Below are 23835 nucleotides of genomic sequence, written 5' to 3'. Positions count from 1 at the left end.
GCCTGTCCCCCTTTGTCCTCTCTCGGGGGCCAGGACATCATCTGTGCTCTTGAAGCCCTTCACACACCCTCAGCAGTCATCTCCACGTCCATGGACCCTGGCCAGGATATCCTCTGCGCAGACACTGTTCTGTTCTGAGGCCAGAGTTCCACACAAGTGGCCATTCTGTGGTGTCTGTCCTCCCTGTGCACCCAGCTGACCCCCTTCCAGGATGCTGACCCTGGGATGCGAGTCAGAGGCATCTAGGAGCACCTGACAACAACCACCTTAGTGATGCAGCATGATGTGTCTTGTGCTGGTGACCAGAAGCCCGGCTATACTGCACGAGCTGTTCACGGGAGGAAGAGGATGTGTGCCTGCGTGAGGAGCACACCTGTGTCCCCTGCATGCACCTCCCCAAGATTCACACCTGTGCTCCCACGCCCACTGCTTCATGAGGATCACACCTGTGCCCTCCACGTGCACCACTCTCTGAGGATCACACCTGTGTGAGGATCACACCTGTGCCCCCCCCCGCCGTGTGCCTCTCTCTCCAAGGATCATGCCTGTGTCCCCTGTATTCACTGCACTGCTGTTTATGACAGTGGAGGGATGGAAACAGCCCAAGTGCCGTCAACAGACACTGGATGCGCATCGTGCAGTAGTCACCACTGTGGAACCTTGGCAACGTGAGAGACGACCACAGACTTCCAGGGACAGACACCCCTGAGCTAGCACTGACTCATTCCCAGGACTCTGTCCCTCCTGTGCACGACCCTGGGTCCCAGAGTAGGGGGTCGCCTTGTGCACAGGTCACCCCACAGTCTCAATCTTGCAAGTTGCCCATCCAGGGCCTCTGTTCTTCAGTGTTTCAGTGGACACTGCCATGGGTAGCACCTTCTCTCTGTCCTGTCTCCACCTGATTTTGCTCTGTCATATTGAACTCACAGAGGTCAACCCCCTGGGCATGTGCCCGTGTCTGCTGGAAGGGCCCTCCGAGGCTGGCACCCCATCATCACACTGCTGTGGGCATCTTTCCTCATCAGCATGGTGTGAGGCAGACCCTCCTGGCCACAGTGACCATGACCATGTCCACGGCTCAAAGAGTCGAGAGTGAACAGGTGCACCTCATAGGCGATCGGAGTAGAAGCACGTGTGTGCAGTTCTCAGAACGGGGCTGAAGACCGGAAGTGTTTGAGAAATGTGGCTCAGCGTCCCCGTTGTTCCGTGAATACACAAGGGTAAGCCACAGGGTAGATCGTGGTAAGTGTGGACGGCGTTGCCGAGAACGGGAATTCCAGATCGTGCTCACGGGGAGCCTGCACAGAGGCCACAGACAGAAACGGTGTGATTTAAAATCAGGAAGGTGTGCGTCAGGCTGCCTCCTTTCTCCATCCTCATTCAGTCTGGGGGCTGAGCAATGCATTCAAGAAGCTGGACTCTACGAAGAAGAATGTCAGGACTGGAGGAAGACTCGCCAATAACCTGCCTTACACAATGACACGACCTGCTTGCTGACACTGAGGAGGACTTGAAGCTCTTCCTGAAGGGGGTCCGTCCCTTCCAGTTTTTCTTCCATTCTCTGGCCGTGAGGAGACAACCTACAGGGGGACATATGTGCTGAGGCCAGAGGCCAGGAGGGGCAGGGACACTCATGAGAGACCAGCTCTAATGGCCACTGTGCCCATTAGGGGCACAGCAATGTAACCACCCTGTGTCAAGCCTCACCAGCACCTCTGTGGCATCTTTACTGTCCCTGATGAGATAACCGCTGCATGACAGGTGTGTCCTGATGCCTCCTGAGAGTGCAGGTCCAGTCTTGGAGCAGGTCCAGTCTGACTGGGCTGGGGACAGGCTTGGTAAGGAAGGAGGTGCAGTCTCAGGGGAGACATACAATCTGGGCGACAAATCTGAGAACAGGTAGAGTTAGCAAGGCAGCTGTGGCCTAGAGGACAGGCGAGGTCTGGGGACAGATGCAGCTCACTGTGAACAGTGAGTGCAGACCTTACCACATGTGGACACAGCAGTGGACACACCTATGTCCAAGTGGGAGACTGAGCACATGGAGTGACCACCATATGGCTCTGACCCCAGACAAAAAGACAGCTGGTTCCAGAAGCTGTATCCTGTCACCTAGAGGATGAAGGAGGTTGCAGATTTCAACATGGCTCATCCTGTCACAGGCCATGGTGCCACCTATCGCGGACACGCAGCTGGATGGGAGTCTGGGTTACACGTTTCCCCAAGAGCCTTGCCTTCACTATATGTGGGGACGTGGGGATGGGGGGGCACAGCAGGCACTCAGGTTATACTCTTTCAGGAATAGGGTGGGCAAATCCACCTGGATGGTAGGATCTGGGCTGGGGGGCTCTCTCTGGGCAGAGGGTTCTCCCTGGGCAGATCTACCTGGGCTGAGGGATCTACCTCAGTAAGGAAGCTCCCTGGGCAGAGGGCTCCCCCTGGGCTGGGGCATCTATCTGAGCTGGTCGGGTTTTCTGGGCTTGGGGGCTGTCTGGGATGGGCAGACATTCTTGAGGGCTCAGCCTCACCACCTGTAGTCCTCCACCAGTACAATAAGACCCCAGGCTTGGTGGGAGTAGAGAACGGAGCAGATGGTTCACTGTGCACTGGTCATCCTACTGCCTTCCCCATCCATCAACTGTGTTCTCCTCAGGTTCGGCACAACTTGCTCTTCTCAATCCTCTGTCTCGTCAACAAGAGTGGCCAGCCTTCTGGGTATGTGTGGGCCACCCCCTGGGCTGACAGCTGGCTCACCCACCCCACCTTACTCTACTCCAGAGGTAAGACAAGAGGCAGCAGGTGGAAAGGAACCTGCAGAGTAGCCCCCAAAAGGCTACCCCAGACTGCACAGGCGGCAGACAGCTGACCTACAGGCAGCACCTCCTGTCAAACAGGGCGCTGCACAGATACGCACATCACACACAAACACACAGACCTGTACGCGCATGCGCGCGCGCGCGCGCGCGCGCACACACACACACACACACAGTCCTGTATGCACACACACACCCTTACCACACACACATCACACATAAACAGACAGACCTGTATGCGCACACACACCAGCAGACACACACGTCATGTATAAACACACAGGCCTGTATGCACTCACACCCCCCCAGCAGGCACACACAGCACATATAAACACTACAGACAATGCATCACACACAAACCCTGCATGCACACATAAGCATTTGTACACATACACACATTCTGCAGAACACACACATATCAGACATATACACACAATCCTGCCTGCACACATACGGAAATGCACACATACAACCCACCAAAGACACACATATCCCAGGTACACACACAAATCCTGCATGCACATGTGTGCACGTACACGTGCAGACACCAGCACACACACATCACAGGCGTACTCACAATCTCGCAGGCACTCATATAGATATGCACACACACAGCACAGCACACACACAGCACACATATACATACAAACACTGTGTGCACACAAATACACATGGACACACACATCCCAGGGCGTACACACAAACCACAGATATACACATAATCCTGCTAGCACACACATGTCCCAGCACATGCATATATACAATCCTGCATGCATACAGACCCACGTACACACACAGCACACACATGACATGTATATATACAGTCCTGCATGCATACAGACACACATACACACAGCACACACATGACATGTATATATACAATCCTGCATGCATACAGACACACGTACACACACACCACACACATGACGTGTATATATACAATCCTGCATGCATACAGACACACGTACATACACAGCACACACATGACGTGTATATCTACAATCCTGCATGCATACAGACACACACAGCACACACACACACAAATTCTGCATGCATACATACACACTCCAGCACATACCCACGTATACACAGAATTCTGCATGTATGAACACACACACACACACACACACACACACACACACACACAGAGAGGCATGTGTGCCCTGGTGCATTACACATATACAGAGCATTCCTCACAGCCCTTCAGCACAAAAGGTTCTCTCATCTTAGAGGTTCCATCAAGCCACCCAAGGTGGGGTAACCCAGAGCACAGAGGCCGCTCCATCGACCCTGGCTGTTCCCTGCGTGAACCCCAACACTGCCAGTGACAGGTGCCCATACGGCACTCAGAGGCCCCTGCCAAGGCCCCACTGACCAAGTTGCCTAGGTTTTGTTCCTCCTGGGTCCAAACCAGGAAGTGGTGGTTTCCTTGCGTCCCCTCTGCCAGTGTCACTCCATCCTCCCTCACGCAGGGGTGGGGTCAGCCTCACCAAGTCCAGTGACTGGACTTGTGGAAAGAGGGATAGTTGTCCAGCACCCTCCACATGACACAACTCTCAAAGTAGAGCCAAGGTCATGCCAGCCTTGGGGTCCTCAGCCAGCTTTCCTCATGGCCCCTCCTGTGAGGGCAGCTGCCTACCCTCCCCCAGCCCCTGCCTGGGGACTGGGGGGCTCACTGATTGTACCAATACCCCAGGAGTTCTGCTCTGGCCACGGGGTGCCGTGGCGGCGCTGTTCACACCCCAGTTACACATCTAGAATGATGAGGGCTAGGACACAGGAGCAGCCTGCCAGGGACAGGCCCCAGCTCTTCTCAGCAGATCAGACAAAGCCAGGGGAGGCCAAGTAACCGAACTCCAGATGACCAGGGACTCTAGATGGTGTCCACACCGAGTGTCCTCTGGAGCACCTCCTCTCCTGAGACCCACTATGATGGCCAAAAAGCCACAAAGCAAGCCCGTGAGGCCATGGCAACCACAGCAGTTCAGAGCCTCAGGATCTGGGGGACAGTGGACACAGGACTCTTGTCACCATGGAGGGAACCGTGGACACGGGACTCTTGTCGTGGGAGGGATGGTGGACATAGAACTTTCATCATCATGGAGGCAGTAGACACGGGACTCAGTTACACTCTGTGGTCACTATGGTTGTAGTGAGTGCAGGTGCACTGGCCACTCCATATTGGCCCTCTTCTCCTAGTGGACAAAGAAGGCAGGACAAGTCAGGGCTGCCTGGGGGGAACCCACCACTCTCACATCTCCTGACCATGGACATATCACAAGATGACACCCTGGGAAAGACCTGTCCTCACTACAAAATAGAACAGCACCTCCCGGGGGCAGTGGTCCAGCTGAGCAGAGACCACGCATCTTTCCCACCCTCTGCATCTCCCCTCGGCCAGGAATCTGGGAATGTGGCAGAGCAGCAGGAAAGTGACTCTGGACTGGCCAGGACAGGGTCATATCCATGTTCTCTGGTCCCTCCTTTCCACAGGCTTTCCCGCGCCGGCCGTAACCTCTTCTGCCTGGCCCTCCCACCCCAGGGCACATGCTCGAGTGTATACACAGCATGTGTGCACACACGCACGTGCTGCCCCCAGTGTGGCCGTGGACCAGGCCACTTCACAGGCCTGGCAGGCTTGGAGGCTTCACCTTCCCCGGGGCCATCTGCAGAGCTTGGCGTCCAATCCAGTCACAGACCGTGCAGGAAGGAGAAGTCAAGGACGCCACCGCCCCCCTCGCGGCGCCCTGAGGAACACCTTGATCCGGAGCTGTCTGTCATTCTCGAACAGGAAGCTGGAGGCCTGGGTGCATCAAGGGGCCACGTGGCTCCCAGGGGCCTAATTCCAGACAATGAAGGGGGCCTGTGGAGAGTGGGAGGGGCTCGCAGCGGCCAGCCACGTGTCCGTCTCAGGGAATAAAAGGGCCTCGCACCCTCCTCAGGGCCACCCACCTGCAGCACCTCCTGGTCCGCTCGAAGCCACTGCCTCCTGCCATGTGCCTCCTGCTGCTGCTGACCGTGGGGCTGAGCCTGCTGGGCAGCCCCCAGGGCCATCACGTAGACCCTCAGTTCAAGCACATCAACCCCCTGGACCCCAGCTTCAAAGAGACCCTGGTAGTCAGGCTTGGGATGGAGGGTGGGGATGTGCGTGGCCGGGGCTGCAGGCCCCCCACACTCACCCCCCACACCCTCCTTGCAGCTCAAAGGCCAGTGGTTCTCGGTGGCGCTGGCCTCCAACGTACCAGCGAGGATCCAGCCAGGTGGGGACCTGCTGTTCTTCATCCACTCCATTGAAGTGAGCGACCAGGACATGCAGTTCCACCTCCACAGGAGGTACGCTCTGCCTGTCGTCCTGCCTGCTGCTGCCGTGACCCCTCGGAGCCTCTGTCCTGGATGTCCCTCACCTGGGTACCGGGTGGGCCAGGGCTTATACAAACAAGCCTCAGCCCTGCTACCGAGGGCCCCAGGACACCCCTGAAGTGACACCTGGGGTCTCTTCACGCTCCCAGGGAAAACGGAAAGTGTGTCCCCCTCCAGATGACTGCACACAAGACGGACAAGCGCTTCCAGTACCATCTGAACTGTGAGTGCAGATGGGGGACCAGGTTGGGACAAACGCTGTCAGCCTCCCTTCTGGCCCTGAGGCCACTACCAGTCCCCCCATCTGCTCCTGTCTGTCTCTCATATCCACCTTCATCAGGCCCCAGCAGCCCCCCGTCAGGAACCCCCCTCCAGCCCTAAGAGGTCTGTGGTGGGGGTGCTGGACAGAGCCTGGCGGGCAGGAGACTGCTCCAGCCCGGCCACCCTGACCCACAGACGCACGTGACAGTGTTGTCCGTCTGATCTGCAGATGCAGGTGACAACGTGGTCTACCTGGAGGAGGCAGACCCCACAAGCTATGTGATCTTCTGCACCCACAACGAGATGGATGGGAAGGAGACAGTGCTGACTGAACTCTACAGTGAGTGCCCGGCAAGGGCTCGGGGGCTGGGGCCCCACGGAGGACATGGGGACCCTGGGGAGAAGATGTATGCAGGGGGGACAATAACAGGATCAATCTGGCCAGCCACTGGACACTAGTCGCCTTCTACCACTTGGGAACATGTGATGCATCCACCAGGACACATGTGCCAGCAAGCAGCCCGGGAACCCCCCCCCCAGTGGCCTTCCCATTGCCCTCGGATTAAATCCACAGGGTGTGAGACATGCCTTGGCCCCACCAGCTTCCCTGGGGAGGGGTAGGGTCTGCACCCCACAGACTTGGGATAGGGACTCCTGGCTCTAAAGTCATGCAGCTCCGCCTGTGTTCCTGACCCCCAGGAAGGAAGACGAGGGTGGCCGGCCATCTCTGCGGCCACTGGGAGTGAGCTGGGCAGTGCGGGGCGAGATGCCCTTGTGTGGGCTCTAGGGGAGTCTGGTGCTGACTGAGACGCTATCGGTGTCCTGGAGCAGCACCCAGGTCCTGAGGCCACAGAGCTGCCGGCCTCACAGTTCGGGCATCCCCAAGCCCACACCTGTGTTCAGCTTAGCCCTGGCACGCAGTCCCCTGCTACCTCACCTCCAAGTGGACAGCCTGGGGACATCGGGGCAGTGGGGTTGACATTTCTATTTTAAACTCCCTGCCAACTGCCCACCCACCAGGAACTCTGGACCAAAGCTCCCATTTCTGGGCTGAGCCTGAGATGATCAATTCTCAGATGCTGGACCTAGGACTGGACACCTGGGGGTCTCGCTGTCCACTCAACAAATGAGTGGGAACCTGGGTCCCAGCAGACACTTCTGTCTCAGGCCCTCACTCAGCATGAATGAATGAACTGACAGACACATACGAGGGCCCATAGTGACCAAGAGAAGCACCTGCCCTGGACACTGAGCTGGCCCTGCTGGTCCTCAGGTCATGGGTAGCTCCTACGCCCCAATGATACCTGCACCTCACAACCTCTCCCCACCACCTACAACCCCACCCACAACCCCTCTCCAAATTCCACTTCCCTCTGTCCACAAGGCCCCAGCCTCCCCACAGCCTCCCCACTGCCAAAAATCCCCAGCCCCTCCCCACAGTCCCCCTCCACTGCCTAGAGACCCCCAGCCCCTCCTACAGCCCCTTACTGTCCAAGCTCCCCTGGCCCCTCCCCACAGCCTCCTACTGTCCCATCTACCCCTGCCTGTCCCCACAGCCCCTTACTGTCCAAGGCCCCAGACCCTCCCCACAGTCCCTTGCTGTCCCAGCTCCCTCACCTCTCCCCACAGCCCCCTTCCACTGCCTAAAGCCCCATAGTCCCTCCGTATAGCTCCCTCTACTCACAAAGCCCCACAGCCCCTACCAACAGGCCCCCCACTGCCCACAGGCCGGACCCCAAACATGAGCACGGACATGCAGGAGCAGTTCGAAGAGTACTGTGAAAGCCATGGGATCAGCGCAGAGAACATCATTGACCTCACCAAGACCGGTGGGTGGCCTCCTCCTTCGCCCACCAGTCGGGCTCAGGGTGTGCCCACACGTAGGCTCTGAGCTGTGTGCCCTGCTCTCTCCACAGACCGCTGCCTGGAGGCCCGACACTAGTGAGGCGGGGACAGGTGTGTGACCACTGTGCTGAGAGGGCTGGGGGCTCAGGACAGCTGCAGGTACCCCCATCACCTGATGGCTATGAGGTTCAGAAACACTGGGCAACTGTGTCCAGCTCTGTGCCAGGACAGAGACCCGAGCCCAGGTCCGTAGCACAGAACCCGCGACCCTGAAGACAGAGGGGGAACTTGCAGCAGTGGGCACAGGGAGGGGACTCTGGGAGCCTGAGTTGGAGGGGCTGACACAGCAGACTTGTCAGAGGTCACAGAGGGCTGGTCAGTCCCAAGTTGTGAAAGGTGGGGGAGCAGTGGGGTGTGAGAGGACGACGTAGGTTGCCCTTAGCTGCGGCCTGACCCCACCATGCCGCCTCCTCTCACAGGGCCCCTCGAGGCTCACCGCTTCCAAGGACCTGGAGCTCCCCAACACGGAGAGATGACCACCCAGCCCACACTCACTGATCAGCCCATTCCTTACCTTCCCCAAATGCCAATAAATGATTCCTCCTCGTCAGTGTGTACTCTGTGTAAGGGAGGAGTCCACAGGGACGGCTGCACCAGGCCAGGGCCACCCGAGACCAGAGCAGACTGCAGCCAACTAGCAGAACCACACTGGGGTGGAGGGCAGTGAGGTCCAGCAGGGCCTTGGAGAGCAGCTACCATCCCGAGAGCTCAGGGAATCAAAACCTTCCCCTGGGACAGGGGCACCTAAGCTCTCAATGTCAACCCACCCAAAGGCACCTCCAAAATCAGACACCTCCAGGACATTGGTGACCCCCACAGGACATAGGGCATCATTACAGGACACGGGCATCCCCACAGAACAGGGACATAGTGATAGGACATGGTCATGTGCCTCAGGACACAACCCTGACCGTAACACTGGCACATCCCAGGACACTCACTCCCTAGGGTGTGACCACCCCTTACCAGACACAGGTACTCTCTTAGGCAGAACAATCCCACCCCCTCTGCCACTCCCAGGACGGTATCTTCTCCCGCAGGTACCACTGTCCCCAAGGACATGGTCACCCTCTGTACCCTGCCCCCACGCACGTGCACACACACGCATGTGCATGTGGCTGTGTGCTCATATACATGTGTGCGCGCACCAGTACACAGGCCAGTCCCACATGCACACGTGTACACATTCATGCATGCACACGTGCCCACACATACATGTACACACACCAGTCCCCCTGGGCACAGCCATCTTCATGTTCTCAGGTGAAAACTGCACAAGCTGGACCCACCCCCACAGTGGTGAAGTCAAGGGTATGAGATCATCAGCTGCCCGCATTCCAGCCCCAGGTCTGCAAATAGATCCGTTTACCTGTCAGCTAGAAACCCCAGGTGACCCCAAGGCAGCCTTTCAGAGGTGGTGGTGGGGTCTGGATCTGGGGCCACCCTGCTGTTCAGCTCAGCTGTCCAACCTGACCCTCCTGTATCCTTAGTACCCAGCCCACCATGGGCCGGGCTCAGGAGGCGTCCAGCCCACGGCTGCCCCAAGCTGGGTACAATCATGGCAGAAGATGGATCTCAGCCAGAAGGGGTCACACCCTCTCGGGCAGAGTCCATCACCTTCAGTGAGCGGTCTGCAGGTTGGTGCCCCAGCCTCACGTTGACGAGTGGAGAACTGGGGGCACCAGCTGAGGAACGCAGACACCACTGCCCATGTCCGGAGGTGAACATCCCCCGAGAGGGCAGCTAGTTCCAAGGGTCTGTGGCCACAGGCCTGGTGTGCAGGGGCCGCAGCTGTCGGCAGCCGGGGGAGCAGGAGTGCATGATATGGCTTGGACGGGGGGTGCTCAGGACCTTACAGCTGTACCAAGACCCCAGCTCTGCCCCGTGGAGACTGCCCCGGGCCAGCTGGACGTCATGGTCAGATCCACAGAGGCAGGGCTCAGTACACTGAGGCCCTGTGAGGCCCAGCACGGCAGGGGGAGCAGTCTGGGCAGTCCATGGGGGGTGCACGGCCGCCCTGGGGAGACCAGGAGGACAGGTCAGAGGGAGATGCTCCTAGACCGGTAAGGTCCAGACCAGGCCCATAGGACAAGGTCCGAGGTTACAGACTGGGTGGACACTCAGTGGCAGACCCACGTGAGACCCACTGCGTGCCCTGGTCTCCTCCTGGCCCGGGTCACCACGGAGCCCTCTAGGCTGGCCTGACTGTATTCTCACTCCCACCTCAGCCCAGTGTACAACCTAGAGCCCACCTCCCCTCCCCATCGCCCTGTGGGGGCGGTGATGACTGTGGCTGCATTCTGTGACTCAAGACAGAGCTGGCGACAGGACACAGGCCACACCACGGTCACCCACTCCAGAGGCTGGACACTGTCCAGAGCTCTTGGCTGACGGGGTAAACATGGGGCATGAAGGCCTGTCGTTTGGGGAGCATCTCTGCAGGAGCCGGGGGCCTGCACTTGTGGGTGGACACACTGGAATGGGGAGGTGAGGCAGTGGCCAGGACCTCAGGTGGGAGGGCACTCCAGTTGTCTCCCCCTGTGCCCTTTCAGATGACCATCAGGGCTTACACCCACTGCCCACTCTCCCAGCACCCCTCCCTGTGCTGGGCCTCCTGGGTCTCACTGTCTTGAGGGCCCACAAATGTCCATGAGCATTAACTGTCCCCTCCATCCATGGCCTGCAGAGAGGAGACAACCAGCCCCAGGCCTTCAAGCTACAGCCAGGCCTCAGGGTCAATGTAGTGTGTGAGCTCAGGGGGCACCGGAGGTGTCCAGAGGGGTCAGGAAGGTTCCAGAATGTTTTGGGGGAAGGAGGAGGAGGAGTGGGTCAGGGTGTGGGTGGTGCAGGGGGCTGGGGATGAGTCGACAGCTCCTGGAGGGGCTGGTCCAGCTCACTGCCTGGCCCACTGACCATCACCAAGGCCCAGCCTGTCCTGCCAGCATATCCAGCTTAGACTGGCTGCTGTGTGGGCAGCTTGGACCCACCAAGCGGGAGGCCCTGCTGCTGGTCTTGCTCTGTGCTGCTTGGCCATGTCCTACTTCCAGACAAGTGACTAAAACTGGGGGCAGAAAAAGGTCTCCAGGAGAGCCGGGGGTGGACAGCCCCCCTCCTGAACACAAGCCTGTCGTCGGCACGTGAGCTTGTTCAGCGCTTTCAAAGTGACGCGGAGCCAGAGGCCTCCTTACAATCAGCAGCCAACAAGAGCCGCAATTTGCCTCAAAACAGCAGCTGGGGTGGGGGTGCTCACAGGCACAGCTTGCTCCACCCTGTCCCGGGCTGCCAGGCCCGCTGCCCGCCGCTGCTGCCCGCTCCTTCCCCTACTGCCTGACCCATGAGTGTGGTAATGGCCCTGAGCCAGCACCACGGGGCACAGGGCCCGGGCAGCAGGCTGAATGGTCTCTGAGTCCCTGTGCCACAGGCAATGGTAAGCAGGGGCTGCACGGTCAGCAGTGGGACTGGACGTCTGGAACGAGGGAAGATGGCCCAATATGGAGGTCAAGTTCAAAGCTGCTCTGCTCTCAGGGTTAGGTCATGTCACCTTCCCTGGGGAGTCACCTGGCATGGGGGTAGAGATGCTGAATTAACTCCCCACCTCCCTACAGGCTGAGGTCAAAGAACGTGACCTCTTGGGGTGGCAGCAAGGCCAGCTGGCCTATGGGGCGGGGGCTGTGCAGGGCAGCATGGTTAGGACCTGGTGTGTCCTTGACCGCTGTGAAGGCACCAGGGGAAGCAGCCTGGCGGTGGAGCTGTGGCCAGTCTGCAGACCTCTGGTGCAGGAATCCTAGTGGCAGGGGCTGCTGTCACTGCCCACCGAGCAGCTGCCAACAGGCCTGTCCTTGTCCACTCCAGAGGGGAAGGGAGTGGGCACAAGGGCACAGGCTGGGGGGCCTCCGTGGAGACAGCGCTGTCTGCACTGAGGTGCGTGTGCGCACAGGAGCACACGCAGCCCGCCGCCAAGAGCGGGTTCTCCCCCCCACCTCCCGCAGCTGCCCAGCACTCACCCCCAGGCCCTCAGCTGGTGTCGCTCCTCCTGCCCCTCCCACTGCTGTCCTCAATGACTCAGGCGGGAATGAATGGAGCAGAGGGCCGTGGGCGCAGGCAGAGCCAGCAGCCAGGGTAGCACTATGCTCACAAGACTGTGTGTGGGGCTAGTGGAGGTCCCCTAACGAGGCCAGAGAAGACAGAGGCAGTTGGGGGTGGAAGCGGGCTGAGAGGTGGGCGGCGCCTGGGGCAGGGACAAGGGCCAGGTTAGCCATCAAAGACAGGCAGCCCCCTCCCCAGCTCCAGGGGGCCTCTCACCAGCCCCTGCCCACCTGCATGGGTGACAAAGGCAGCTGGGACACCAATGACGAATAATCCATCATCAATAAGGTGGTATCTGACTCAACGCTGGGCAGCCCTGGCCAGGGCGGATTGCAGACGAGGGCTCAGGTCACATAAACTGAACCACAGAGGACTGGGGTGGGAACAGGGAGCCGGAGCCCCTGGGTATGCAGAGTGGAAGCCCACGCCAGGTCTGGATGCTCCAGGGGGGACAGAGAAGATGAGTGATCCCCCACAGACCTTTAATCCCGCTGATGCCTGGGTGGGGAGCAGCCTCCCTGAGGCACCCCACAAGTTTATTTAGAGCCCCACATGGCCACAGTCACAGAAACAAAATCCCAGGGCAGATGCCAGAGCCACTCGGCTCTGCGTACACGTCATCCTGGTTATAGACCCCACCAAGTCCCCTTCTGCTGATAAATGTCCTTGACAGGCAGCGGCTGCAATCAGCACGGCTGCTGGTGGAACCCAAAAGCCCCTCAGTGCTCCTGGGGCTCACGGCCGGCAGGTGAACAGGTCTGGGAAGAGGGCGTCTGGTCCCTCACGTAGTGCCAGCCCTGCACAGCCCAGGTCCCGGCCCCACTGCTGCAGCAGGCTGTCCTGCAGCTCCTGGACACCAGGACCTGTGTCCCCCAGGGCGTCCAGCTCCACTCTGTCCGCGGGGGTAGGGGCCCCATCGCTGGGGGCCCCCAGGGAACCTGGAAGCAAAGGGAACGGATCAGCACAGCCAGGCGTTGAGAGCGCGGGCAGCTCTTGCTTACGTGTGTGTGACAGGGGGAGGGGGCTCCACAGGCGCCTCCTCACCCTCAGACCCACCCACACACTCCCCCACACCTAAACACACCCTTTCACACTCATGTCCACACTCCCAGGTGCCCTCAGCACTGACACCAAGCGCTCACCCCCATCCACACCCACCCCCATGTGCGCATGTTCACACACACACCGGGACACCCACTCACACTTCCTCTCACTCCCGTCCTCTGTACCCACAGGCAGCTCACGTGTGTCCACTCAACACTGCCCTCCGCAGCTCACACCTGCACTCACACCCACACTCAAGCTCACACACGTGCCCACACACCTGAAGACACTCAGTGCCCGGGCTCACACGCACGGTCACCCCCACACACCCTCCCTTCACTCGTGGCCCTTACATCAGCACGAGAGACCAGGAGCTGAGGCAGGGACCCCGCACGCTGCCAGCTGGACCTCGGTTACCGTCCACCATGGCAGCCAACACTCATGCTACGTACTGACCCCACGCCTGTCCTGTCCCGACTCACCCCGCCACCAGTCAGGGCTGGCAGCCAGCAGGAAGGCTGTGTCTGTGTCCACTTCAGGTCCCGACTCAGAGCTAGGCAGAAAGGGAAGACCCCGCCTGAGCCCACGGCTGACCTCAAACCCTCCAACAGAGGCCTGGGCTCTCGGCAGGAGTCAGACCCAAAAGCAGGGCCACGCTCTGCTCCCTATGCCCAGGACAGCACTCGGGCCCTCGGGGGCACCTGGAGCACAGAGGAGTCCCCCACGCCTGAGAAGGACAGTAGTGTTGCAGAGGGAGCCCTGGGCCTGAGGAGGGGCCGGCAGAAGACGTAAGAGTGCTGGCCGGACTGCCTGGGGCCGCGCCAGCCCCCCACCCCAGCCAGGGTGCGCTCACTAACTAACAGCTGGTCGGCCCCAGCCGAAGAGGATGAGTGAGACCAAGCATGGTCAGGCACATGCCACATCTGGTCACATGGAGCTGACCAGGGCTCCTCCACCCGCTGGACACAGAGTGAGAAGCCCTGAGCACAGAGTCCATGTGAGGGGCACCCACCTGGCGTTCAGTGGGGGCAGCCCGGCTTTGTTAGTCCCCCCGGCCGGGCCAGGCCAGCTCTGAGCTAGAGTACTCATCAGAGGGGAGGTGGGCCGTGAGGGAGGATCCCAGGGCAGGCACAGTGCCTCAGAGGCCTGGTCTCCAGGGAGTGTGGGGGTGCTCAGCTTAGAGGGCACTGCAAGAAAAGCCAGAGTCGGTCAGCCAGCCCCCCACATGTCCTGTGGAGCCCACTCCCAGGTACCCCAACAGAAATTCCAGACCACAGGGCCCAAAGTCAGGCAGGTGCAAGCACACAGCATGGAGGAGAGAAAGATGAAGGCCAGGGGTCTTTCTGGAGGAGGCGTCCACTCTGTACAGCTCAGCTCCAGGTGCTCAAAACAGGAGCTGACTCCCCCATCTGACTACATTCACCCTCAAGCTAGTTCCCAGCCACCTTCCCACCTAGCATGTGACCTCAGCACCTGTACGCCAACTGCCCTACCATGTGGGCACGGGAGTCCCATGGGAACCCCTGCCCACTCACAAGGGTCCTCAAGCCCCACGGGACCCCAAGAACAACAAGACCCACCCTTTGAGGAACGCACACCCCCATCATACTGGGGGGGTGACGAGCACATGCAGGGGATTTGATTGTCATCACTGCCTGAGAGACAGAGAGGCGGAGAGGGCAGGGGGGGCAATCAACAGCGTCATCAGAGGAACCCCACAGAGTGGACACAACCACCCACAGAGCACAGACAAGAGCGAGGCTGGGCAGCCTCAGGGAACAAAGGCCCAGCAGGCACAGCGAGGGCTGTGGCTGCGAGAGCCATGACTCAAGACACAGCCAGTGACAGGACACAGCCACATCACGGTGCCCCCACCACCCGCTGCCACCGAGGCTGGAACGCTGTGCCCAGAGCTCCTAGCAGCAACCAGGGGTAAACGTGGGGGCGTGAGGGCCTGTCTTTGGGGAGCAGAGACCACGTGAGGGGCTGAATCATGTCTCCTAAACGGATATGCTGAAGGCTGAGCTGGCAGCTGGGCACGTGGCCTTGTCTGCATGCAGGGATTCTGCAGATAATTCTGAGTGCTGTCCTTCTAGATGCAAAGACGACAGCCTCAGGACACGGCAGAGGCTGTCACTGCAAGCCCAGTACGGCGGACAGAGCCAGGAGGGACAGGGAAGAGGGTCCCAGCACCTCCAGGAAGCACAGTCCTCCCCACACCGCCGTTTGGACATCTGCCTCTGAAGCAGACCCAGTCCCTGTTGCAAAACACCTTTACAGCCCACCACGCTGTTGCCCCCCCCACCTGCAGCCCACCAGGATCTCCTCCCCTCCACCTGCACAGCCCACCAGGACCCCCTCCCCCACCTGCACAGCACCCCAGGACTCCCTCCCCGACCTGCAAAATCCACCAGGATCCCCTATCCCTGGACCTGCAAACCCCCCAGGATCCTCTCCCCCATCTTTATAACCCCCCAGGATCCCCTCTCCCCACCTGCACAGTCCCCCAAACTCCCCTCTCCTTGGACCTGCACCCCCCCAGGATTCCCTCCCCCAACTGCACAGCCCCCCAGAATCTCCTCCCTTACCTGCAAAATCCCCCAGGATCCCCTCTCCCTGGACCTGCACACCCCCCTCAGGATCCCCTCCCCCACACCTGCACAGTCCCCCAGGCTCCCCTCCCCCCACCTGCACAGCCCCCAGGATCCCCTCCCCCAGACCTGCACAGTCCCCTTTCTCACCTGCACAGCCCTCCTGGCTTACCTCTGGGTAAAGAAGCAAAAGCTAGGCTTTGCTCACCAGGTACCAACTGGCCAGGGGGAGCCGGTGACCCACCCAGCACCTCGGCCAGTGCTGAGGGGGCTGCACTCTCGTCCACACCCAAGGGTGTCCCATGTGAAGGTTCCTGTGGCCTGTGAGAAGACACAAGGGGCTCTAGTGCCATGTCCACTCACCCCACCCCACCCCGAGTGACCACCACACCCCACCCCACGTGACCATCCTGCACCCTGCCCTGAGCGACCACCCCTGTACTGGGTACCCACTTCACAAGCAACACCAAGCAATTAGCCCCCACCCCTCGTGACTGCCCAATAAGGCCAGCACTCAAGGTCTTCTGACAGTGCCTCTGAGCTGGGATCTCGGGACACTGTCCCCAGGACACCCTGAGCATGGACCAGGATCCTATTCCTTTACTGGGGTGTCCCCTCAAGCCAGGAGAAGCATGGGGCCCTCACCACTTAGGAAGACACTGGTTACACCTGACAGTAAAGCAGCTCCCTCGACCCTCTGGACCAGCCTGACTGCAGCTTCCAACCTCGCAGCTCTCCCTCTCTGCCCCGGCCTCCCCAGTCCCCAGTTAGTTCCAGATCCTTCCACAGAGCTCTGCCTGTGTAAGAGGCACACGGACATGCAAGGCCAAGCACGTGGCCAGGACCCCCTGGAGTCAGTGGCCTGTCCTTCTGAAAGACTGTCTTCCCTGAGCTTTCCACAAGCTAGACAGGGTGACACTGTCCATCAGGTCCTGGTCTTCACAAAGGGCCTGGGCCATAATGGGGTCATGGGTCAGAGTGGAGCCCTGAGCCGCAAAGAGGTCATGGGTCACCGTAGGGCTCTGGGCCATAAGGTGATCAAAGGGGCCATAGTCAGAAACAACAGTGTGGGTGTGCTGCCCACCTCAGGCCCCCAAAGCACTGCCATGCTGCCTTAGTGGACACTGCACCCCTGCCCTCTGGTTCCCATCACCCCACCATGCCCAGTCGCTAGGGCCCAGAAGGTCAGAGCTCCCACCCTCCCTGAAGGAGGTCCTCGGGGATGTGCGACCACAGCTCTGCGGGGCCAGCCTCTTGGGGACACTAACCTAGCTAGGCTGAGCTCGCCTGTCCCCAAGTCCGGCGTGCTGACTGCAGCCTGGCTCCCCAGCGGAGTCCTGCAATGCCACCTTCGAGGGTACACTTCCAGGGAGGGGGCAGGCACCTGGGAGCAGACAGGACAGTGAGACAGCAGACAGGACCACAAGAGGCAAGGGGACAGCAGTGGTGGCCAGGCCAGCACCTTGACAGGCCTCGGGGGCCACCCACAGGGTTCAGCTTCGTACTGTACACCTGCCCCCTGCCTCTGAGGCCGGCCACACTGCAGGGAGCCCCTGTCCTGCCATTGGTCAGTGGCTCAGGTCCCCAAGTTGGTCCCCAGCTGCAGCTCTGTGAGAGTTGAGGCAACTGCGCTGAATGTCAGGGTCACGTGCAGGCCAGGGCCTGGATGGGCCAATCAGCAGGGGTAGGACAAGGTCCACTTGGAGGACACTCACCAGGTGATGCCCTAGCACCATGAGAACAGGGTGAGTGACCAGTGGAGGCTGACTTGGGCCCCCGGTGTGACACCAGAACAGGTGGGGGCAGGAGGCCCAGGGAGCCGGGAGGGGCCTGCGCTTCGTGAGGGGCAGGGGCGGCCAGGAGTGGCCAGGACTCACCGCATGCTGCCCGGCGGTGGGCACCAGGGCATGGGCCAGCCTCAGGAACTGCACTGCCATCTCCAGGATTGAGGCCATGTCCTCCCGCCGCGAGGCGAAGCAGGGCAGCAGCGCCCGGAGCCGCTCACAGCTCACGGCTATCCGCTTCCTGTCCCGATAAGCAAAGGGTCCCTGTGCCGGCCACCACACCGGCCCCTGGACGGTGACAGCGCTCCGCGTGCCCGCCGGAGCCGGAGGGGCCTCTCCCCGAGCGGCCTCGGTCAGGGTGCCAGGGCCCCACTGCCCTGGGGTGTCATCAGGGTGCGAAGCAGTCAGGGACCCCCAACCTCCTAACCCACGACCTCGGGCCCAGAGGGGCTCCAGCACCTGCCCACGTTAGCCTCCTTGGCTTGGGCACCAGACACCGGGCCTGCGACCCGAACCCCTCTAAGCGGCTCGTGCCCCCCTGCCTGCCGCACCCCAGGTCCCTCACCTGCGCTCCCGCTCCTTAAGCACGTTTCGGCGGCGGCCGGAACCCTGGGCCTCGGGCGCTCGGGGACCCTGAGTGGGGTCCTCACAGCTGACCAGGGTGTCGAGGGGGCGTGTGCTCCTGACAAGAGAGCAAAGAGCACCTGGCGACGTCCGCCAGCGCGGTGCCAGGGTCCCCGAAACGTGTGTCCACACCCTGGCCGCAGGCAGGTGGGCCGGGCGGGGTGGGGCTGGCGACGAGGCCAGGACGCAGATGCCCCCGTCCGAGGAACTGGGTCAGGACACACGCGGCCGCCAGCTGCCACCCTGCTTCTCACCTGCTGCCTGCAGACCTTCGGGATCCAAGGCTCCCCCGTCCCGGCTCCAGACCCCCAGACGCCATGACCGCGCAGCCGTATGGAGGGAGCGGGGCGGGGCCGGGCGGGGCCCACGCGCGCCCCGCCCCCAGCACGTGTCCTCCCACGTGTGCGCCGCCCGCACAGGTGCGCTGCCCAGTCCGCACCTGCTGGCCCCGGTGCCCCGTCCACGGCAGATGCCCCCCACCTGGTCCCCAGGGCCCTCCGCTCTCCTTCTGGGTGGGAAGATCGCGCTCTGCGCACCCGCGAGCCTCAGCGCTGTCCATGGCGTCCAGGGCCTAGGAGTGCAGGACTCCAGAGTCTCAGGCAGGACCCAACTTTGTGCTGGGGCAATCTGAGAGGGGACGAGGTGGTGCAGGGAGGGAGGACGTGCCCTGGGGGAGGGATGGGGCAGGCCGAGCATTTAAGTGCTTGAAAGGAAGGACTCTTTCTGGGGGGAGCATCTTGGGGTGTGAATGTCCTGGGACTGCAGTGGCCAAGCCAACTGAGGAGGACTCAGAGGGTCTACTCTGGGACAGTCCTGGATGTGCACAGGCCACTGTCTGGGCTCTGGAGGGCCATCCTTGCTTCCTGAGCTCCTGGCCGTGGCTCAGCTGTGACTGCACGGGTGTCACGGCTGGTCCATCTCCCCAAAAGTAGGACTTGGCCCCCTTCTTCTCTCTCAAAGGTCCTGTCACTGCGTTGTCGCGGCCTGACCCAGAACGAGAGATGAAGCCAAGAATGCCCAACAGGAAGTGCTGGGCCGTGGGTGGGAGAGGGGTGTCCTGTGATGTGTGGGTGCTGGGCCGTCTGCCAGTCACTGTTCAGCAGCCTGAAGGCAGATGGGGTAGGGGGTCAAGCCAGGGTTTCTGGCCGGACTCCAGGGACAAGCCAGCTGCGGTGACATGTGGATACCTGTAATGAATGGGCTATGCAGAGAAGGGGTTGAGGTCTGGGGCTCAGGTGATGTGGGGATGGCGGAGACAAGGCGACCGATGCTTAGGGGAGTCTAAGAGGTCAGTCTGCTGCTCCGCCACCCAGGCCCTCCTGCCAGCTGGCCACCAGCACCTGCCCCGTGGCATCACCTCTGCCACGGCCCAGCTGCTATTTTTTGCAGAGGGTGTGAAGCGGAGTGTTGAGGCCAGGAAACCGGGACACGGGGTCCTCTCAGCGTTGGAGGAGTCTCACACCTGAAGAGACAAGGGTGGGCCAGGCCCATCTCCAGGTTGTTGAGGTGGGTAGGGCAGCCCCTGCAGAACCTCACCTGGCCCTCTTCTGCCTCTGCAGATGGCAGAAGGGCCTCCATGGTGTCCTCAGCAGTGTCACCAGGCTCAGAAGTGCCCCTCCACAACATTCATGTCATCATCTACCAGCCACCAGGCACACAGCCCCATGCACCGTGCTGTCTGATAGGGGAATGCAGGCTGTGGGACACCCATGGACAGACAGCAGAGGGCCAGAGGACTGCGGGGTAAGAGACCTGGCCACGGCCTCCCTGGGACTGCTTGCAGCCTGGCTGTGCCTCACCTGAGTACCCCGGTGTGCACCAGCTCCCCTCCCCGGGGTTCCCCAGGAGTCCCTCCCTCAGCTGGGGCCTCCTGGGGCCCTGGAATTCGGCCAGCTCCTCCATTTGAGCCACTGACCAGACCCCATCACAGGCTGCCTCTCCAGGCCGCCCAGGACAGTCCCTCACTGCCCTGGAAAGGGTGCTCTGAGGAATTGGGGAGCTCAAGGGTCCTGCCATATATGGTCTGCCAAGTGACAGTGTCTGAGTGGAGAGAGCAGATGTCAGCAGGGCGAGGACGTGCGCCTCTCTGCTTTAAACATCCTGGCCTCCACGACCACCCCACAGGCCATTGAACCCCCAGGAGCTGGCAGCGCGCTCGGATTGGCTCAAAGAGCTCACGGCAGGTTGCCTGGGGCGAGCGCAGCGATGGTTCGCGGAGGGGCGCGCCCCCGGGAGCGTGGTCGGGTCCCTGATTCCGCGCAGTCCCTGTCTAAACCCCAAGTGGCCGCGGTTCCCAGCGCGGCGGAACGGGGGCGCACGCGCACAGGCGCCCGAGCCGGACCCCGGCCCCGCTTCCCTGCCCCGGAGGAGCGCGCGCCGGAAAACGCGAAGGGGCTCCGCGGACAAGTCTCAGGTCTCGCGACTCGCTTCTCCCTCGACTTCCGGTCCCGAGCCTGTGCGGACCCTCCGCGCAAACCCGGCCGGCGCGGCGCGCGGCCCAGACCCCCGGCTCCATGCCGCTCCCCGACGGGGCGCGCAGCCTGGGGGGCGTCTACACCAACGGGGCGCGCGGCACGGGCTACACCAACCGGACTTTCGAGTTCGACGACGGCAGATGCAGCTCAAGGTACGGGCAGCGGCGGCCTCCCGCTCCGCGCGAAAACCCCATCCGGTTTGCCCCAAGACTCCAGCTCCTAGGACCCTCCCTACGTCCTTCATGCCCCCAGGATACTCACCCCCCGGCATTCGCCCACAAGACCCCTGTCCCCCAGGATACACTGTCTCCTAGGGACCCCACTCCTAGAGCCACCACCCGCAGAAACATCTGCCCTAGAAAAACCACTCCCCAGGACACCATCCTCCAGGACACCTCAACCTCTAGGGCACCACGGCTTCCCAGAACACCCCATCCTCCCGGGACACCCTGCCCTCCAGAAACCTCATCCATCCAGGGGGACATCTCACCCCCGGGACACCCCACCCCCAGGACACCCCATCCTTCCAGGACCCCTCCCCTCCTACCCCGCGTTCTGTCCCCAGTTCACTCCACCCCCTTGGGATCCCCAGTACCCCTCTGATAGCTGCGGGGGAGAGGCATGGGCGCCCCCTTCGGGCGAAGCTCTGCCACTTTCATAGCCCCGGTGCTTTCCAGGTGCCGGGAGGTGCGGTCTGGCAGGAGGGGGCCGGGCTTCACGGGTCCAGAGCCGCTAGCAGGAGAGGACAAGCTGGGTGGCAGCAGACCTCCAGGGGTGCTTTTCTCTGTGGGCTGTTTTCCCAGAGAAATATGCGCGAGTGAGGGCTCAGTGGTTAAGGGTCATTCCTGGTGAGGGGACCGGGCTAACAGAAGGGGGGCTTCTACCTGTTGTAGGATGTGTTGGGGAGATGACTAGGTGGGGGAGGGGTGACTGAGGGGACTTCTCCAACACTAGCCCGCTATCTGCAGGTGGAGACAGGACCCGAGTGAGCAACAGAGTTCAAAGAGCGACCTGTCCCCCAAAGTGAGCACACGATGGTACCCCACCCCTCAGGGTTGCTAGGAAGGGTCTGCCAGGTGCAGGGCCCTCAGGAGTCACTTGTCATCCCAGCCCTGCCCCCCTGCGCTGCCCATCCTGCTGCCTGCCCACCCTTGATCTCAGTGGGACAGCTGTGCAGAGGTGGCCTCTGTCCCTGCAGACGTCGCTGTCCCTGGAGGCCTTCGTGTTCTCCCAGATGTCCAGAACCATGGCTAAAATCTGAGTGGTCAAGGGATGGGGACCCCCAGGGGAGATCATCATGGGTGGGGAATCCCAGAGGTCAGGGGGATGAGGACTCCCTAGGAGGGGTCAAGGTTGGGGAGAAGGTCAGAGTTGATCAGGAAGGTCAGCGTAGATGAGCCTGGGGAGGAGCAGAGTCGGCCCTCAGGGAGCCTTTGCTGGTGAAAGGTCAGCACTGACCACTAGAGGAGCCCACCTCAAGCCCTGGAGTTTGAGAGGTGGCCCCAGGGCCCTCTTGACAAGCAGGGACATGAGTAGGGACTCTGGGGACTCTCCTGGGGGCGTGACTCTGAAGCCAGGGGCAAGGGTCATGATGGACACAGGCCATCAGCAGCCCAGCCTGCTCAGGGGGTGAGGGACAGCACAGAGGGTCTCCCCTCTTGGAAAAAGGGAAAAATGTTGGTGACGGTGAGAGAGTGGGAGCCTCCCAGTACAACTACAGAGGGCCCCTCCCCGGCACCCTTTAGCAGTAGACCTGTCTGCATGTCCCAGTCTTGGGAGCTACCTTTGAGGGGCCTTGGCTGGTCCCAGTGGACAGCTTGGGATGAGCTTGGCCTAGGAAGGGCCCCCCTTGGGAACTCAGTGCTTATCCTGAGGGGAGTTCGTCATGAGAGGGCCATTGTGGGGAGCTTATTGTGAAGAGCCTCAAAGTAAGGGAGTCCATTGTGGGGGGCTCGTCCTGAGGGGAATGAGGCCGTCATGGGAGGTTCTATTGTTGGAGAGTCCATCCTGGGAGGCCCATTTTGGGGGGCTCGTTGAGGGGACCCATCGTGGGGGGCTCATTGTGAAGGATTCTATCCTTGGGGAGCCGTCATGTGGGAGCCAACCACGAGGGGTGCTGGTGGAGCCCTATGTCCTGCTCTCTGGGGATCATCCGGCCTAGGTTGACCGGGATCATGCTGCCAGCCCAGGTGCTGGTGCTGGGGTGCAGCTCCTTCCTGGGGGGCTTCTGCCTGTGGGGGACAGTGATGGGATGGGGGACAGCTGTCCTGAGGTCAGCACTTACTGTGAGTAGGGGAGCCTGGCTGCCTCCTCTATGGTGCAGAAGTCCAGTTTCCTGAGGAAGAAACGTGGCAGGAGAGGTGGTCCAGTTATGCTGCTCCCTCTGCCTGGGGACGGTCACTGTGAGGGGCAGCTGTCTGGGAAGGGGTGGTCGCCATGCTGTGCCTGTCCCCTCACCGTCCTACCTTCATTTATTTCCCCTTCCCCCCCACGGAGTACCCTGCTGGCTTTTCTTGAAAAGTGGCTGGGTTCCATGGCCCCTGTCCATTCTGTGTCCTCTTCCCCTCCCCCTTCCTCCTTTCCCCTCTTCCTCCCCCTCATCCTCCCCCTCCTTCTGCACCACTCCTCTTCTCCCCCTCCCCCTTCTTTCTGCGCTGCTCCCTCCCCTCCCCTCCCCTCTTTCTGCACCACTCCTCCTCTCCCTTCCCCCTCCCTTCTACACGGCTACTCCCTCCCCTCCCCTCCTCCTGCACTGATCCTCCCTCTCCACCCCTCCCCCTCCTCCCTGCCTATATTAGGGAGCAGTGCTTTTGTGCCAGCAGGAAGTGGCCAGTCCTATGAACGGGGCTGATAGGGCCGGGAGGAGGGTCTGCCATCTGGCCTGGGCCGGCTA

At 61.2% G+C, this 23835-nt stretch overlaps 2 protein-coding genes across 3 annotated transcripts in view; one reads left to right on the top strand and one right to left on the bottom strand.

Moving 5' to 3' along the window:
* Positions 1 to 13160: 13160 nt before the first annotated feature.
* SOHLH1 (spermatogenesis and oogenesis specific basic helix-loop-helix 1) lies at positions 13161 to 20983 on the bottom strand. The gene is made up of 14 exons (XM_006900639.1): positions 20932 to 20983; positions 20647 to 20824; positions 20268 to 20437; positions 20111 to 20164; positions 20005 to 20021; positions 18723 to 19039; positions 18410 to 18526; positions 17938 to 18085; positions 17329 to 17444; positions 16269 to 16381; positions 15050 to 15124; positions 14482 to 14656; positions 13952 to 14022; positions 13161 to 13363 (listed from the first exon to the last, which is right to left on the bottom strand). The coding sequence occupies exons 1-14, from the start codon at positions 20981 to 20983 to the stop codon at positions 13161 to 13163; spliced, it is 1806 nt and encodes a 601-aa protein (XP_006900701.1).
* The window catches only part of KCNT1 (potassium channel, subfamily T, member 1), an 84691-nt gene continuing 81837 nt past the window's right edge, over positions 20982 to 23835 (top strand). For both annotated transcript variants that reach the window (XM_006900581.1, XM_006900580.1), the window contains exon 1: positions 20982 to 21094. In XM_006900581.1, the coding sequence (XP_006900643.1) occupies positions 20982 to 21094 (113 nt within the window). The remainder of the gene's footprint in view (positions 21095 to 23835) is intronic.

Source organism: Elephantulus edwardii, unplaced genomic scaffold (genome assembly GCF_000299155.1).
Source record: "Elephantulus edwardii isolate Elephantulus edwardi_28Jun2011 unplaced genomic scaffold, EleEdw1.0 scaffold00289, whole genome shotgun sequence".
Lineage (NCBI taxonomy): Eukaryota > Metazoa > Chordata > Mammalia > Macroscelidea > Macroscelididae > Elephantulus > Elephantulus edwardii.
The sequence above is the reverse complement of the archived record's forward strand: the minus strand, read 5'-3'. Positions and strand labels throughout refer to the sequence as shown.